The sequence below is a fragment of the Podarcis vaucheri genome (genome assembly GCF_965113315.1).
Source record: "Podarcis vaucheri genome assembly, chromosome: 9".
NCBI classification, from domain to species: Eukaryota; Metazoa; Chordata; class Lepidosauria; order Squamata; family Lacertidae; genus Podarcis; species Podarcis vaucheri.
The window spans coordinates 13837798-13855225 of record NC_138767.1 but is presented as its reverse complement, the minus strand read 5'-3'; the positions used below and the strand labels follow the sequence as shown (position 1 = coordinate 13855225).

Here is a 17428-nt window from a genome sequence, read left to right as displayed (position 1 = left end):
CAGAAAAACACAAAGTCAAAATACAAAAAACAAAAATACAAACATTAAACACAAAAAAGAAGAAAAATGAAAAGCACATAAAGAGAGGGGGGGAAACACAAAACTCCCTCTTTTTTTAAAAACTCCTCTTTAGTTGACTTATTTTCCTGACTTCCTCACGCCTCCCTTTTTTGTATCCCTTTTTTTTAAAGTTGGCTCAGCAAATTCATAATCAATTTAGTTTATTATCGATCCCATCTTGCATTTCACCTTGTTGCTAGAACCCCTTCAATTCATTTCAACATCATCAACATTCAAACATTTTACAATGTTTCTGTAAATAAGTTTTAAACTTCCTCCAATCTTCTTCCACCGACTCTTCTCCCTGGTCTCGGATTCTGCCAGTCATTTCCGCCATTTCCATATAGTTGCAGTTGCCCTACCGCTTTGAAGCAAGAGGCTTCGTTTGCCCAAGAAACGCTTGAGATTCTTTATTTAGAGCACTGATGGTGGATTCAAAAGGTATGCTCAGAATTAGGGTCCCGTCCTGCTGTGGGCAGCCCAAGTTATTAGTGTGCATCGTTAACTGACAATGCCTTTGGAACGCGACTAGAAGTGAATTGTTATTGAATTCTGGTATTTTGGTTTCTTGATTTGTTTCTACTCATTTCTCCTATTTCCTGATTAAAGTCATCGGTGACTTGGTGCATCGGGACAAGCAGGGCTTAGCTCTACCCAGTGAAACATCAATCTGGTCTTTTTAAAAGTTTCCTCCAAAATCCCATGCTCTTTTTTTTGTCTCATGCATCTTTCCATAATCCATTTGGAGTTAGTTTAGGGAGGGAGATAGTTCTGGCAATCTCCTATCCTCTTTACCACTCAGTCAACCTCAGTGCAAAGGTACGGCTGTGGCCGGGAGGTCCCATCCACCTGTATCCAGGCAGAAAAACAAAATGATAGTACATGTGTATGTTAATGGCGCTTAGACCTGATTTTGCAGTTATTGCCCCTTCCTGCATGATGGTAATTTAGCCATATTTGCAGGTCTTTTCCAGTAAGACTAAGGAGGCAATACATCTGTTCTGAGCATGCTCAGAACTGTTTCCTTGAAGGTCACACCTACAAAGTTCAGGGCCCAGCTGTGTGCTTTGCAACTTGTCTTTTTTGGTAAAACCTGGATTGGGACTTCTCTAGGTTCTGGTGAACTGGAATACATAAAACACTGAGTGGGTGCTCTTATAGATTCCCATTATGTACAGCATTTACTATTGGTGTTTCTGCCCTGCCCCCTTTCATTCTGGTAAAAGAGTAGCAGCGAATCCATGTATCATGCGGTAGAAGGCTTATATTCAGTGTTAGTCCTACTCAGAGTACATCCATTGCAATTACAGTGGTACCTTGGTTCTCAAACTTAATCTGTTCTGGAAGTCTGTTCCAAAACCAAAGCATTCCAAAACCAAGGTGCGCTTTTCCATAGAAAGTAATGCAAAATGGATTAATCCATTCCAAACTTTTAAAAACAATTCCGAAAATAGCAATTTAACATGAATTTTATTATCTAACAAGACCATCGATCCATAAAATGAAAGCAATAAACAATGTACTGCAGTCACACAAATCAATCAATCAATCAATCAATCAATCAATCAATAGCTGAACTGGGTTCCACACAGTCACAAAAAACAACAAAAAGCTGCAAAAACAAAAACGCAAAATAAATACAGTACCCAAAACAGACAGACTTCAATGTAACACTCAGAACAGAAGTGTGGCACTCAAATTGTCAGCGTAACACTCAAAACAGAAGCATAACACTCAAAATGGAGCATGTTTGGCTTCTGAAAAAGGTTTGCAAACCAGAACACTTCCAGATTTGCAGTGTTTGGGTTCCAAGTTGTTTGAGAACCAAGGCACCACTGTAATAGATCTAAGATTCATTAATTTCAATGTGGCTACTCTGAGTAGGACTAACTGCATACAACCAGGTGAGATTAGATTTCAGACTATTACGGTTGTGGAAACATCTCATTAAATATAAACAGATACCTCATTGAGACAGATGCAGTCTGTGCATACTACTGACGGTATTTATTTCTGAAGCTCAGTTCTGAACCACGTCTCTGCTCAATTTAAACCCCCTAGACTATGTCATGCTTTGATTGGGTAGAATATTACCTGCATCTCTGCTGTATTTCAAGAGCATTTAACTTTATGACTATTTTATGTTCTCGGTTTTCATTCTGTTCTTTTAAATAAAATTCATTTTCAGATGAAGATTTTTTCCTTTTCACTCCCTCTATGCTATATTGCTAATCACAAACAAAAAGTTCTCTTTAATAATATGATACTTAACCATGCCAAAGCCCAAATGCAACCCTGGAACAAATGGAAAAAGAAGATTGTGCCTTTAAATATATACCAATGAGTCAGACTTCACACACAGGATTATGTGGAAAGGCTTCCTTGTCATAGGGTGTGGAATTCAAGCAGGCTGGAGACTCAACACTTCTCATTTTACAAATTTGGGCCAGCATGTCACCAGGATAGTTTTCCATTTTGGGGCTCAGCGGTATGTACCATTACTTCTTGTAAAGCTGCATGGAATGAGATTGCTCAGTGCTACTCACTTTGCCACCCCCTTTTATCTCCTCCATTATCTCCTCTATTAATTCCACAATTTAAACCCTACTTTTCTTCATAAACACATGAAAAGCAGCTTACAGCAAGACCAAAACACAGTAACCAGAATAACCTAAATGTTACTAAAATCAATGTCCTATAAGAAGAGGAGGATAAAATAAGTTAAAATGCAAGGGGATAAAAACATTTAATTTCTGCTGGAAGCTCAGGGGCATTAAAAGGTCTTAGGAACATGCTATAAGCTTAAGAGAGTGTTTATGGGGCTTTCAAGAAAACAAATGTATTTGTATAGTATGCTACATACAAATAAATCAGTAGAATTACTCTGAATACAAGTTGTTGAAGCCTATGAATAGGAGAGTGCTATTGTGCTTATGTCCTGTGGTCTCATCCAGCAGCACTTTTCTTATGTACTTAAAAGAAGTTTCACTGTTCGGGAATCATTCCAGTTGCTGAAGTTTGCAAACTAGTCATTTCAAAACACTGGCATTTGAATTCAATGAGGGATAGGCAGTGTGTCCTATATATTAATCTGATGCTCTCAAATGAAATGAAGGACTTTCAAAAAAATAAGGACGCCTTTTGGGGAGGGCAATACAATAATCCTTCCACTTATGAAGGGACAGAAACCTGTACTGTGCTTTTAAACTACTTCAAGCATGAACTAGAGTTAGTGGGAACTGAGGTGGTGGGACCAAATTGTTCAGGGTGGGAAGAGCATATACAGTGGTACCTCGGGTTAAGTACTTAATTCGTTCCGGAGGCCCGTTCTTAACCTGAAACTATTCTTAACCTGAAGCACCACTTTAGCTAATGGGGCCTCCCACTGCCACTGCGCCGCAGTCGTGCGATTTCTGTTCTCATCCTGAAGCAAAGTTCTTAACCCGAGGCACTATTTCTCAGTTAGCGAAGTCTGTAACCTGAAGCATATGTAACCTGAAGCATATGTAACCTGAGGTACCACTGTACCTGTGCATACACCTCAGCCAGGCTGGCTCTTACCTGAGCTGTATTGTTAGTATGGACTCAAATCTTTGTCGGAAAAGGAAACGGGGTCCTTTGCTCCTTGAACCTTTTCTAAACTTGGAGGCAAGTAACCCTGCTTGGAAAGGCTGAGGATGCTCTGTCCTTACTCTTTGTCCTCTTTCCCCCTTTTTTATAAAAAGGGTGGAAAGAGCATGGGCACTGTAATCTTATTCTAACTGACATGGACATGCCCCATGAACCTCAATGGAGCTTCCTTCCTTCCTGATGTGTGCATATGATAGAAGCCTTGCTCGAAGCATTACTTAACTTCCTGCTAAAGTCTGAATAGCAAGCAGTGGGGAGTTTGAGAAAGCAGCCAGGCAACTCCTGACACCAACTGCTGGGCACCACCCTTCTTGGGTGCTTTTTCCTGGCTTGGGTGTGTTGTTTAACTGCGACAGAGGTTGCTTGCCTGAATGGAGAGAACAATGTACAGTATGTGTGGAGAAATCAGTGCTTTTTTCGGGGGGGGGGGGGAAGAGCTGGGTTACACCTACCCCTAAACATTTTGTGAATCTTTGTCCTTTTGTCCATTTACTGTATTTATTTCCCCCGATTCGAACTATAAAATGGTGATTTTCTTGAGTCAAAATGAGAGTACCCCTAAACATTTTTTTTTTAAGAATAAAAACCACTGGGAGAAACCTTTAGCATTTGTGTGGTGTTGTAAATAAAAATATGCCCTTTTCCCTTATGGGGTATCCAAGAGCCCATATAGAGTCCTTACATAGGTTCCCTATTGGTAGGAGAAAATAACAGAGGCCAACCAGAGAATATTGAGAAGCAAAGCAGCTAGTAAGCCTGATCTTTATTGATCTGTTGCAACAGGGTGCTCCCCTCACACGCAGGAGAGGAAGAGGACCCCCAAAATTGCTGTGCAAGGCCTTATAAAGACTTTTGAAATTCCCATTCTCTAGATCATGACCACCCCCAGAAACATTATGCATACATCACAGAAGGGGTGTAACCTAAGACCACCCCTCAGATACTTCCCACCTACATCACAGAAAATTTAATATTGTTTTTCTCCTGTTGTTGTTTATCTCCTGTCTAGCAGGTTACTTGATTGGGTTTCCTGGGGAGCCTGGCCATTCTTTTGTAGTGGTAAAATACTTATTTCCTGGGCCAGGTCACAGGCTCACACCTTATTCATATCTTTGAGACAGGATTTGTGAGGAAAGAGACAATGGGGAGGCTTTTCCAGTTTAACCTTGCAGAGAAAGGATTTGGTCAGTTTAGGAATCAAAATGGTTCCAGGTTGGTCTTCCTGTGTTGATCTATGTATGTGCAGTTATGAACATTACCATATATCTAAGACCATAAAATTCCTATCACAGTGGCTGGAATCATGTAGGGCACTGGACAAAAAATATAAGGCTGTGTACATACCATACGTTTAAAGTATGCCTCCCCCACCAATAATTATGGGAATTGTAGTTTGTTAAGGGTCCTGGGAATTATAGCTGTGCAACAAGTTTCTTACAGTTCACAATATTCTTTTTTTTGGGGGGGGGCTGTTCTTTAAATGCATGATGTGTATGTAGCCGTTGTCATGTATCATACTCAGCCTTGATTTGCACTGTTTCCTACAAAGGAATACAGCCCTCACAGAAACCTCATCCAAATCATGATATGTATGGATGTCCTCTGGGGAACTCTTCCTGCACTACATACATAGCTGTCAACTTCCAGATTTGAAAATAAGGGATCAGTAGCCTCGAAAATAAGGGATCAGCAGCCTCACCTGTCTACGGGATATCTAACAATCCGGGATAGCAGTGGGAAGCAGCGGGAAACGGCACTGGAATAAGGGGATTTTGTGCAAAAAAAGGGAAGGTTGACAGTTGACAGCTATGCTACATGACCATACAGGCTCAAACATGGGAGGGCTTCATTGTGCCCACTAAAAGCCACCACTGACCCCCTTTTTCCGCACTGCGAAAGAAGCCACAAGCCACACAAGCAGGCCGTACAATTGATTTTGGGGCAAGTACAGAAACAAAAACTTTGCATGCAGGCAGGTCCTTTCAGAAGTTGTGAATGTGGGGTGAGGGTGAAAACTAGAAGCAAGGCTCACTTTCCCACTGGATGTCCCATGTGTACTGCCCATCTGTATTTACTCATGAAAGAAAGGCACTCTGCACGTGATCAGGAACCATGTTTCCCTTCATCTGCTTTTTGAAAAGCAATGGCAGATGCAGGTCCCTTAACACCAACTAAGCCCTGAATCCACCACCATTGCCTTCTGAGTAAATAGACTTAGCATTGCAAAGCGCAACTTATGACTTTTTTAGGACCCGTCTTATTTTGTTGCTTTGAACCGTTTTTAAATGTTGTGCTTAAAAAATTGCAGGCTTAGGGCGGGTAATAAATGATGATGATGATGATGATGATGATTATTATTATTATTAATGGGAAACGAGACCCACTGAATGCAAACGGGTACTTTTGTACGCAAACGTGTGGAATCCCTGGTGGAAGAAACCGAAAGGCTCTTAACATGGTCCAACCCACTCGGGCTCACCCCTCGGCCATTGCCCTTCCGCCACTGGAGCGCTCTTTTCCTACAGAAAATCCCTCCGCCCTCCTCCGCGCCTGCGCCTGCGGACGGCGCCGATTGGGCGAGAGAGGCCGTATATAACCGCGGCGCAGGCTCTGCCCGGATCTCTTGTTACGGCCGCCATTTTAATACTCTGCTCGGCTTCGCTCGCTTGTCCCTTCTCTCGTCTTGTCTGTGTCTGTGTGTTGTGCGCGCTTCTTCTCGGCCCTTCTCGGCCATGGAGGACAACACCGACTACGGCAGCAGCAACAACAACAACGCGGGCTCCGGCGCCGGCGGGGACGACTTCGCCGAGGGCTCCAAGATCAACGCCAGCAAGAACCAGCAAGATGACGGGTACGAAGGGCGGACGAGCAGGTGGAGGAAACCAGCCTCGCGGCGTGGCGAGGGGAGGGGGGAGGAAAAGAGCGAGGGCGCCATTTTGTCCTGTAGGAAAAGTAAATGGCGGGAAGGAGGGGGGGACTGAGGCGGCTCGGCCACGTGACTAGGCCGTTCCCACGCGAGCGCCGCCTCCCCGGGCCCCTTTTGTGTGTCCTTCGCTCCGCCTCCCGCCCGCTCGCGCGCTCGGCCTCCTCTTCCAACTGGGCGGAGCCGGCAATGTGCCCGTTAAGGCGCCGTGACGCAAGCGGCAGCCTATGGGGGAGCGCGGTGGGCGGGATCAAGGAAAGTGGCGCCGCCGCGTGCGCAGTCTGGGAACCGGGCAAGAGTAGTAAGGGGCGCCTGTTTTGAGTGCGGGGAGGTCCCAGGTTCGATCCCAAGCGGGGGACTAGGGAGAGACTTACCTGCTCTGGAGAGCTGCTGCCAGCCAGTGTAGGCTTCGTTGTGTGTCAGGCTCTCAAGGCATCTTGCTGGGTTCTGGGCGCACTTGATCTCTGCCAAGGCTGCGCTCATCACAGGATTGCTACACTAGTGCGTTTTGCTTCACTTATTTATATTAAGTTTTTGTCCCATCCTCCCCCACCCCGTAAGGCGCTCGTGGTCCCTTTTGCCCTTCCATTAAGTTTAATCGCCACAACAACAACCCTGTAAGGTAGGTTAGGGTGGGAGAGCAAGTTGCCGAGTGGGGATTGGAACCCTCCCAGGCCCCGGTCCTGTGTTTCTTAAACTTGGGTCTCTGGATGTTGTTGAACTACAACTCTCATCGTCCCTAGCTAGCAGGACCCAGTGGTCAGGGATGGTGAGTCTATAACTCCCAAGATGGAGAAACATTGCCTTACTCCCAACAAACCTAACTGCTGCACTTTGCCTGGCTAAAAATAATAAATTATTATTATTATAGTGCAGCATGGAGACTCTTGGATGTAGATATCTTCTTTGGTGATCACTCGTATCCGAGTAAGATTGTCTTACATGAATATGGTCTTAACGGTGTGACTGTGGAGGCCAATTCTGGATCCATACATCCTTCCACAGTGGGGTCAGAGGTTTCAGGTGGTAGTAGATCACAGTAAGGATTTGCCAAACTCTGCCTTCCTCTTAGCACATTTCTCCCTTGTGTTTCTCCTTTTCTGAGTTCTGCTTCTTCAAAGGCCATGATGCCTTTGGTAAAGGCTGTTCTCCAGTTGAAGCTCTCGCAGGCCAGTGATTCTCAGTTGCTGGTTTTTATACTACATATTTAAAGAGTTGCCTTGAGCGCTTCTTCAAACCTCTTGTTGTGCCATCCTTTTGATGGTGCTGGATTGCAATTCCCACTACAGTATTCCTGGGTGTTGGCCATGCAGGTCCACACAGTTCTCTAAGGCCTTATCCCAGCCACCTACAATATGAAATTCCCATTGACCTACCTTTCAGGGCTGTTAAGATTGAGAGCATGGTTAGTTATCTTCACTTTCATGTTATCCTGCATTTCATCTTGCAAGACTATTCAAAACTGATAGTTGTCCTTACTTATTATGCAAGTTTCCTGCTTCCAGGGAAGGGTGTCTAATTTCATTCTTTCTGTCCTGATTCCATTCTAAGCTCAAGATAGGGTGAGCAGTTAATCAAATATGTACCTTTCATTCCTGTTGCAAAGTCTTAAATCAGGGTAGATTGTGTTTGCCTGCAAATAACATCCATTCCATATACTTTTACTTGGAAGTAAGTCCCATTTAAACAAAATAAGCTTCACACTAAGCTGAAAGTGTAATAGGGGTATAGGCATGTATTTTAAACCAGATATACATTTACTGTCGTGTAGAGGCATTAGAACTTACAAGAGTTGTCATAATCTCAGAATAGACACAGAATGTGTTCTGCTTCATGAAAATGTTAACCTATACTTGGCTACTCTTGTATTTGGGCTTTTTGAAATTAAAATGCTTTCTCCCCAAATAATGGAAAATAAAGATAACATTGTAGATCAGCATTGAGAACTTTATGCCCAGCTGTTCCCATGGTAGGGATAAGAGATAGGACTTTAATATATAAAAAATTAAGGACCTTTACAGTCATCTTTGCTCACAGTTTGAACCACATATGCAGGACAAATCAGTAGAGCAGTGTTCTGAAGGACCCCCTCTCTGCAAAAATGAGGTTTTGGATTTTCCTTACTAACTTGTGACTGTACATCAAGTGTGACATGTTTGAGTTTTTCTAATTTGTGGAATACAATAGAGACATGGTAGATGAGTTGGGGCAATCAAGCATATTTGTCTGTCTTGCTTAATGTTGTTTTGTATTGGTTAGTGTAATTGCCTTACTTTAAATTTATTAGCTACATTGCAAATTGAAAGTCAAAACATACATTAAATGCATAATGTTTTGGGAAGGTATAATTTAATCAAATGTCTGTCCTTTCATTGCAGTAAAATGTTCATTGGAGGCCTAAGCTGGGATACAAGCAAAAAAGATTTGACGGAGTATTTGTCTCGCTTTGGAGAAGTGGTGGACTGCACAATTAAAACAGATCCTGTCACAGGGAGGTCTAGAGGCTTTGGCTTTGTGCTTTTCAAAGATGCTGCCAGTGTTGAGAAGGTATGTAAGTCTTGGTGTTAAATGCATCTTTGAATACTTATGAAGTGTTTTCATTTTCTGAGTCTGAATTTGAACTCGTGTATTTTTAGGTTTTGGAACTGAAGGAACACAAATTGGATGGCAAGTTAATAGATCCCAAAAGGGCAAAAGCTTTAAAGGGGAAAGAGCCACCCAAAAAAGTGTTTGTTGGTGGACTGAGTCCAGATACATCTGAAGAGCAAATAAAGGAATATTTTGGTGGCTTTGGAGAGGTATAATCTTTGTTGTTGTCTTTGTCTAGCATTTTTTGTGCCTACAGTTGAGGGGTATTTTGTGGCATACTTACTGGTAAAACATTGCTTGTTCTAAATTGTACAAGAAGCCTGCAACTTGTGCACATTTAACTTGTATGCATTCAGCTTTACATGCTTGGCCAAATTTAAAAAGGGTTGGGCATCCAGTAAAAAGAATGTGGCAATCTCATCCACCATTGCACCCAGTGTGTTTTGACTGTAATTTTGGCTTTAGGCACGATCCCCAAAAGTTGTGGGCTTACTGTAATGTAGTAGTTTTGAATGACACTGTCTGCATTTGCATACAACAGTAAGCTAGACCTTCTGAGTGAGCAGTGTTCCCTGGTCACTCCTTTATATTGATCCCCTGGCACAAACAGGATTAATGTAGGAGGGAGCTTTGACATCTCATTATGTCCAAGTTAGGGATCAGAGTTTGTTGCAAGAAGCTATGATCAGTAAAGCTGATTCAAAATAGGCCAGAAAGTCTGGCTTATTATGTGCAGATGTGACCTTTGAGTAGCTTGATAGCTTTTCTCTTGGGGTCGTTGACTTTTAGAGCTTACAGTGGGAACAAATAGGAACAATTTGAGAGTTGCATTTACAATGGAAGTAGGGGCATGGGTTTGGATTTTTACACTATTCAGTTAAGACTTTTCTTGCAAGCTGCCTAAAAATATTAATTATTGGTCAATGCATTGTAATGCATCTGGTGCTTAAGAGTAACATAAGGAAAAAGTTACAGATAGGTAGCCGTGTTGGTCTGCCATAGTCAAAATAAAAAAATTCCTTCCAGTAGCACCTTAAAGACCAACTAAGTTAGTTCTTGGTATGAGCTTTCGTGTGCATGCACACTTCTTCAGATATTTTGAATAAGGAAAAGATGAGCCTTGTAGTCTAAATTGCATCAATGAGGTAAAAGTAAGAGGGGTGAAGGAAGAACTAAGAGGATATCAAAAAGAATGACGGAAGAGCATTGGATGAATGTGAGTAAATGTAGCTTGAGTTCGATCAGAGTCCAGGGGAAGGATTTGAGAGCATGTAGAAGTTAGAGATTTAGTTTTAGGCATGAGGGTTTGCAAGATAAAATGGGATGGTAAAGGTTGGAAGCTGGAAGAGTGAAGGTATATACACATTGCAAAATAGGGGCCAAGAGGATGAAGGAAGGCTGTGTCGGATGGGACTGATGGGAGTTGTAGATCGAAACAAACAGAAAGCACTAGTTTGGTGAAAGCTGACATTGGGTTAGATTTTACAGCTTTTAACTGTGGTTTTCAGATAGAAAATATTGAGCTTCCCATGGACACGAAGACAAATGAAAGAAGGGGTTTCTGTTTCATCACATACTCAGATGAAGAACCGGTAAAGAAATTGTTGGAAAGCAGATACCATCAAATTGGTTCTGGAAAGGTATTGCTTTGTGTTTGTCACTTCCAACTTCTCTTGCATGCAAGAGTGATGATAGTTCAGAATGTTAAGTCCTTTGTGTACGTAGTATTATAGTTCTGCACTTTTGTTTTCATCTAGTGTGAGATAAAAGTAGCACAGCCCAAAGATGTATATAGGCAGCAACAGCAGCAACAGAAGGGAGGCAGAGGCGCTTCATCTGGTGGGCGTGGTGGTTCCAGAGGACGTGGCAGGGGTGAGTGTGCCTTAAATCTTAGCTGCTGAAATGTGTCTCCAGAAACCATCTGAATCAGGAGTTGCAACGTGAGGGGGTGTTCTTGGAGTGATACCACATTGTAAGACTGAGGGCAGAGATTGTTCTACATTTTTAAAAAATTTGGGAGCCTTTGTAGCTGAATATTAGAGTAAAAAAGCTTTAAATACTGCGGCTTTTAATTTTTCTCTAACATAAAAAAAGCAGGCTAAAGATTTCTTGTCATAATCACTTTATTTTAGGTCAAGGTCAAAGCTGGAACCAAGGGTATAATAACTATTATGATCAAGGATATGGAAGTTACAACAGTCCTTACAGCGATCAGAGTTACAGCAGCTATGGTGGATATGATTATTCTGGGTACAACTACCCAAGTTATGGCTATGGACAGGGATACGCTGACTACAGTGGTAAGCCTCTTTTCTTTCAACATTGCCTCTAGTTCATACTATAGATTTAGGGTAGTTTTATGGTCTTTCTCATCCTGGCATCTATGGGGCAGGAGTTTCTAAGAGTTGTGGGAGTCTGTATTGAAACTGATAGAGGTTTGTGTAAGTATCTGTAACAATTCCGATAATAGTTTGGTACAGCATCTTTTGAGTATCCTGTGGTTTTGAAATGGACTTTGAAGCTGCAATTTCTCTCCTGAACAGGACAGCAAAGCACTTACGGAAAGGCATCCCGAGGTGGCGGTAATCACCAAAACAACTACCAGCCATACTAAAGGAAAACCTGGAAAGAAACAGGTGTGTATTGAGTGAAAGTGTCACCACCCATACGTCTAATCTAATTTAAAGATCAATAGACAAACAAGTATAAACCACTTTTCTTGGATAGCCTTTTTCTAAAAAAAACTTTTTAAAAAAACGTGTTTTGAAATGTGTTTTTAAAACTCTTTACTTTTAAGTGTCTATAGATCTTTAACTCTGTAAAAGGTGGTTCATCGTCCTTAGTACTTCAGAGAAACATAAGAGTTTTTCTGCTTACATTGTGTGCCAGGTGGTGTAGAGGAATAATTAAACTTAATAGAAGTGTTAACCAACAGGTAAAGTACTGAAATGGGTACAACTTAAGCAAAACAAGATTGTTGTCTTCTAACTCTGACATTATACCTTGTTTGTACCCGCCAGCGGGAACTTCATTGCAGGCCGTGTGTCACCCTGACCACGTCTATCTCTGGGGGTCGCACGTTGCAGGCAGAGCGCAAGGCATACACCAGAAAACGCTGTCCTGTGGTATGGTCTCTTCCAACTTCATGTACCAGCGTAAAGATTAAAGTGGAAAACTTCAGACTTTGGCTTCTTTTTAAAAATCTTCTTTGAAGATTTAAGTGTCTTAACTTAAAATGGTTTTTTACAGGAGTTAAAGTGCATAAATGCCTTTACAGCTTAATCATTTTTGGTCTTCTGTTTAGTGTTGTATATCAATTGTGGAACCTCGTTTTAAGTGTTCGTTCTTTAAGATTTAATGCTTGCTTTTTTCTTTTATAGCTATTAGTGAATTCTACAAACCTAAACGAACTTTTAAATCTGGAAACATTAAAGATCATATGCAGATGGCAGTTTCTATTTAATCACTTGGCTAACAATAATTTTCCTTGCATTGCCACTTTCTCTTTCCCGCTAGCAGTTGAAGCCGTGAAAGGCTCTTCTACAGCTTGGTTTCTAGTAAACCAAGAACTTCCTTGCTGAGTTTCTGCAGTTCTTTGACATAGCTCCATCATTTGAGCTGAACTGGGACGCCTGGGCATGTAAAGTGCAATTGGGTCATCAGAAATATTTCATGTTGACAGAGATGCATATGATCTTTAACAGTGAAGCGAGGAATAAATAGAGGACTTAAAGCAGTTCATGAAAATGGACCTTTTAAAAACGATTGTAAACGTTGCACTAGTCTCATAATGTTTTTTTGTCTTGGTTGTAGGTAGATTCTACAGCAAAGCCATCTTGCAGAGCATCAGGACTGACTGGAGGGTGGTCTTCGTGACATGAGATTATTTTGTAAAAGACTTTTAGTGTATGACACAACAGTGTCCAACTGTACATAGCGGCCGAATAGTTTTCTTTATGGTTTTTACTTTTTGTCCTTTTGTCATCTGTGTTTGATGCCAATGTGGTTCTTGTGTTTATACAATTTTTATTTGTATTTCTTTGTTGAATGACTCAAATAAAAATGCTTATCTTCTGTGAGTGCTGTCTTCAGCATTTTGAGAATACCACGGTGGTTGTATCAGGCTCAAGAATACCATTAGGTACTTGTGAGCAATATTGCAACATGTTAAACCCACACAGTGTGTGCTAGAGAAATGCAAGGGTATGTGTGTCTCAACTGTATTCCATGCTGTACTGCAACATGATTCTATCACCAACGTTTTCATTTAAAAAATGAGACTTTATTGATTATAGAAGCAAGTGTGATCTTTTATGTTGATATAGTCCCTAATCTATGTATGATGCAGCTGCTTGGAGGGAAGTCATCCCTTTTCTTTGAAAAACACTGAACAGAGACTGAAACATACCCTAGGTTTACTGAAAATTGTTGGCTGGTTGTTTGGGTGTTTTTTTTTTTTAAATTGCATTTTAATTAAGTTGTGCAACTAGGGTGTTTTTACTACTAAGGAAGACAAAATGCTGTTTCATTAAAACAACAAACAATTAATCAAAAGTTTTAAGTACTAGGAGGGTTGTTTGTCCATTGCTCATGCTTTGACACCGACTTGGCAGTTGCAGCCAACACAGTCTAGTCTGCTGCTGATAAACACAATGGGGTGATGCAGTGTGCCTACTTAGCCTTAGTTATGATAATGACAATCACTGGCGTAAACACTAGGGCTTTCAAATGGAATCTAAGAACTTTGTCTGATCTTTGGAAAACTAAAGGTATGAATAGTGTTTAGTCTCTCCATCCCCCTGAGCTTTATTTTTTTGTAAACGAGCAGGCTGTGTCTTAGCAGTCTTTAGATTTCTACAGTCCAGTGACCTTAACAGTAAAAGGAATCTAAGGTAGAAATGGAAATGAGTGCTAGTCAGCAGGAAAAGCAAACCCTATGAAAATAATCAGTGCCTGGGGAGTTTACTCCATGAGTACTTGCCCTTTCATTATTGCTCCCTTATCTAGTATTATATGGTATTTGGGGATGTGGCTTTTTCAGTGCTGCATTCTTTCTATATAAAAGAATATATTAAAGAATAATAAAAACGATAGTCTGGGTTTTATGAGGCAAGAGGCTCTTTTTCTCATTGAGACCAATCAAACTGTCAAGTGATTTCGCCTTACCCTAATGTTGAGTGGTCACCAAAAAGGACCTTTGACCATGATAGTAATTGAGCAATTTATATAATGGTCACACAGTTTCGATGTTAGTATGCAATACAGTACATGTAATCTGAGAGGGAATCCCACTTCCCCATCCTTTTTTTTGCATTTAAAAACTTTCCCCTGTGTCCTGCTCATCCTTAGAAGTTGCCACCAGTTCTTTGAAGAGAGCCAGCATGGTGTAGTGGTTAAGAGTGATATGGTGAACCGGGTTCGCTTCCCCGCTCCTCCACATGCAGCTGCTGGCTGACCTTGGGCTAGTCACACTTCTCTGAAGTCTCAGCCTCACTCACCTCAGAGTGTTGTGGGGGAGGAAGGGAAAATAGATTGTTGGCCGCTTTGAGATTCCATAAGGGGAGTAACAGGTGGGATATAAAGTCCAAACTCCTCTCTTTCAAAACTACGGCAAATCTCGGGTCCTAGGAAGATAAGGAAGCTGCCGTATGCCCTGGCAGACCACTTGGCTATTCAGTAATATATTTCCTATGCTGATTTGCAGGATTTCCAGCATTTCAGATGCAGGGTTTCCTACCCCTATCTGGAAATGCCAGAGTTCTAACAAATTTCTAAACCCTTCATCCAAAGATCACAGAGCAGGTTACAATATACTGTAAAACAAAAATACCATAGTAAACACCCCCCCCTCGTTTAAAAGGCTATACAGTCGTACCTTGGTTGTCGAATGGAATCTGTTCGGGAAGTCTTTTCAACTTCTGAAACTGACAACTAAGGCGCAGCTTCCAATTGGCTGCAGGAGTGCGTTCGGGAGCCAAAATGTTTTGAGTCGCAAGGTGTTTGGGATTCAAAGTACGACTAGATGGTTTAATTAGCCTAAGGCCTGGGAAAAGAACCATTTATTTGCCTAGTGTATACAGATATTTAATGAGAGCCTCGACATCAGGAAGAGAGACTTTGAGGCAAAGCGTTCTCACTGACAGACTAGCATGTTCCCCTTCATAAACTAAGGGTCTTGTATATTTTAAAGACTTAACTAGTTTAGAAATCTAGTTTCAAAGAATGCAGTCTTTTTCAGATTGAATAAGCCAGTAGGCAGGTGTGTATAATACTGGGAGGGAATTGTAAGCAGTTCAGAAAGAAATGAAATGCAGAAAAGAACAGTGATAACTAATTAACACTGACTGTTCGCAAGAAGCTGTTACTGATAAATCCCGGCAGCGTTACTAAAAACTTGTGAGCCAACCCAAAAGTGACAGCACTGAAACTCTTGATGAATTTAATTCATTGTTAACTGTCTCCTCTTGAAGCTCACTTGTTCCAGTATGGCAATCTGCTCTCTGCCACCTGTGAAATTCCTGTATTAAAAATACGCTGTTTGTACTACTGGTATATTACTTTTATGTAGCACTTTACTGGCATCTATTATCCCTAAAAGAACCATGCGGATAAATCAGTATTAAGCCCCATTGATGATGGAAGATTGCGCCCAGCAAATAGTAGTGTGCCTGTTTTGCATGTGAGCACAATGCCCCAGATTCAATCCTCCCGGCATCTCTAGGCGAGACTGCGAATATACTGAGTCAAAAGAGAGCAGACAGTATTGTTTCACAGACTATAATCCAGGCTGCTATGCATTTTTGGAGGTTCTTAGTACAATATTGCCTGTCTAATTTTCAAATGTGTAATTGCTTTCAGATTTGCACAGGGATGGCCGTTTCAGTCTTTTGCAGCAAAAACGAAGGGCCTCGTGGCGCACTGAAAGAGGTTTATTATGGCATGGGCTTTGGTGGACCACAGTCCGCTTTATCAGGTGGATGAAGCTGATGCTTTTTGTTTTTTAAAAAGATTCTATTTTGATAAATAAAAGTGGGCACTCAGCATGTCTCTCACACACAAACCCATCTCGTTTCTTTCTCATACAGCACTGCACGAAGCGTTTCTCATCGCCGAACGTGTTATGGACGCGCGTGGGATTGTTCACAGGATCGCTCGCCTGCTAAATGCGGGCGGAAATTTGCAAACGCAATAAATGCAAAAGCAAACGGTCGTGGTCGTGCAAGCTGTGCAAGAGCCGGCGGCGTGTTCATAATCCAGGACAGCTTTTTTAAAAAAGTACTTTTTATTAATTTTTCATAAATAACAGGCCACATTAATAAAATACCAAATCATAATACAATCAAAAGAGCCAATTAATTCAGTTCCGACATTAAACACTTGGATGACTTCCCTTGTTCTGGTTATCAGGAGTTGATGTGATTCCTTGGCCCTGCTCCAGTCCCGTTAATCGGCCCAAACACAATAGTTCCGATCTTAATCTTTTATTTTAGCAGCTACTGGTCTAATCCAGGACAGCCTTGGGCCGCCGCCGCCGCCTAACGCCCTTCCCTCTCCTCCTGCGAGGGAGTCGCGCGGCCCTTTCTTCCCTCCCGCTCCCTTTGGCCGAGACCCTCGCGGGATCTCCGGCTCCGAGACCTTCTCTTTCACGGAATGGCGGCGCTTCTGTGACAGCAATAAAGGGAGCCCGAGTGGCGCTCCGTGTTCTTACTTCTGTGAGATAAAGAAACCTCCTACATCCGGGGTTTGTGTTGTGAGGCCTGTGATGGCGGCCTTCCTATTGTCTGCTGCTCCCTTATTATCCACTTCAGTTTTATTTTATTTATTTATTTATTTCATTTCAGTTTTATTTGTGCTTTTATCGTTTTGTAATGTCTTGGTAAAACTGCTGCGGACCTGCTTTTTTGTTTTTTTAAACTGCCCTGGGGTTACATGAGGGAAGCTGAGGCAGTCCTAACGAATAATAAATAAACGCAATTAACAACAAACAACACGACCGAAGGGGCTGACTAGACTAGCGTAATAGAAAAGACGCCACGCCGCCACCGACGGCCCCTCTATGTCCCCCGTCCGCCTGCGTCTCTATGGTTTCCTCTAGCAAAAACGACCTCAAGGCGAGGGAATGCGCGCGCACGGCGTGGGGAAGGGAGGAGGAGAGAAAGAAAACTGGGGCGTTCGGTCACGTGGCCGCGCCGCCGCCGCCGCCGCATTCCTTCCGTCGGCCATTTT

The 17428-nt window shown here is 42.1% G+C and overlaps 1 protein-coding gene and 1 long non-coding RNA gene across 6 annotated transcripts; one reads left to right on the top strand and one right to left on the bottom strand.

The window, feature by feature from the left end:
• Positions 1-6300: 6300 nt before the first annotated feature.
• Positions 6301-13281, top strand: HNRNPDL (heterogeneous nuclear ribonucleoprotein D like). Of its 5 annotated transcripts, none has more exons than XR_014223034.1 (9): positions 6301-6562; positions 8992-9160; positions 9250-9411; positions 10711-10842; positions 10960-11074; positions 11335-11502; positions 11746-11838; positions 12223-12327; positions 13020-13281. XR_014223034.1 is itself a non-coding variant. In XM_082236560.1 (8 exons), the coding sequence occupies exons 1-7, from the start codon at positions 6423-6425 to the stop codon at positions 11814-11816; spliced, it is 957 nt and encodes a 318-aa protein (XP_082092686.1). In that variant the 5' UTR covers positions 6301-6422; the 3' UTR covers positions 11817-11838; positions 13020-13281. The 5 variants fall into 5 exon arrangements, 3 of the variants coding, with proteins under 3 accessions (XP_082092686.1, XP_082092685.1, XP_082092687.1); XR_014223035.1 differs by having other exon boundaries at positions 13016-13281; XM_082236560.1 differs by lacking the exon at positions 12223-12327.
• Positions 13009-15053, bottom strand: LOC309540189. The gene is made up of 2 exons (XR_014223113.1): positions 14865-15053; positions 13009-14826 (listed from the first exon to the last, which is right to left on the bottom strand). It is a non-coding gene; the product is annotated as an uncharacterized lncRNA (long non-coding RNA).
• Positions 15054-17428: the final 2375 nt, after the last annotated feature.

Excerpts from the sequence above, each read along its gene's own strand:
- HNRNPDL (XM_082236560.1), top strand. The coding sequence starts at position 6,423 with ATGGAGGACAACACCGACTACGGCAGCAGCAACAACAACAACGCGGGC. Across the intron at positions 6,563-8,991 it reads TACGAAGGGCGGACGAGCAG|TAAAATGTTCATTGGAGGCC; the intron begins GTGGAGGAAACC and ends CTTTCATTGCAG. Across the intron at positions 11,503-11,745 it reads GGGATACGCTGACTACAGTG|GACAGCAAAGCACTTACGGA; the intron begins GTAAGCCTCTTT and ends TCTCCTGAACAG.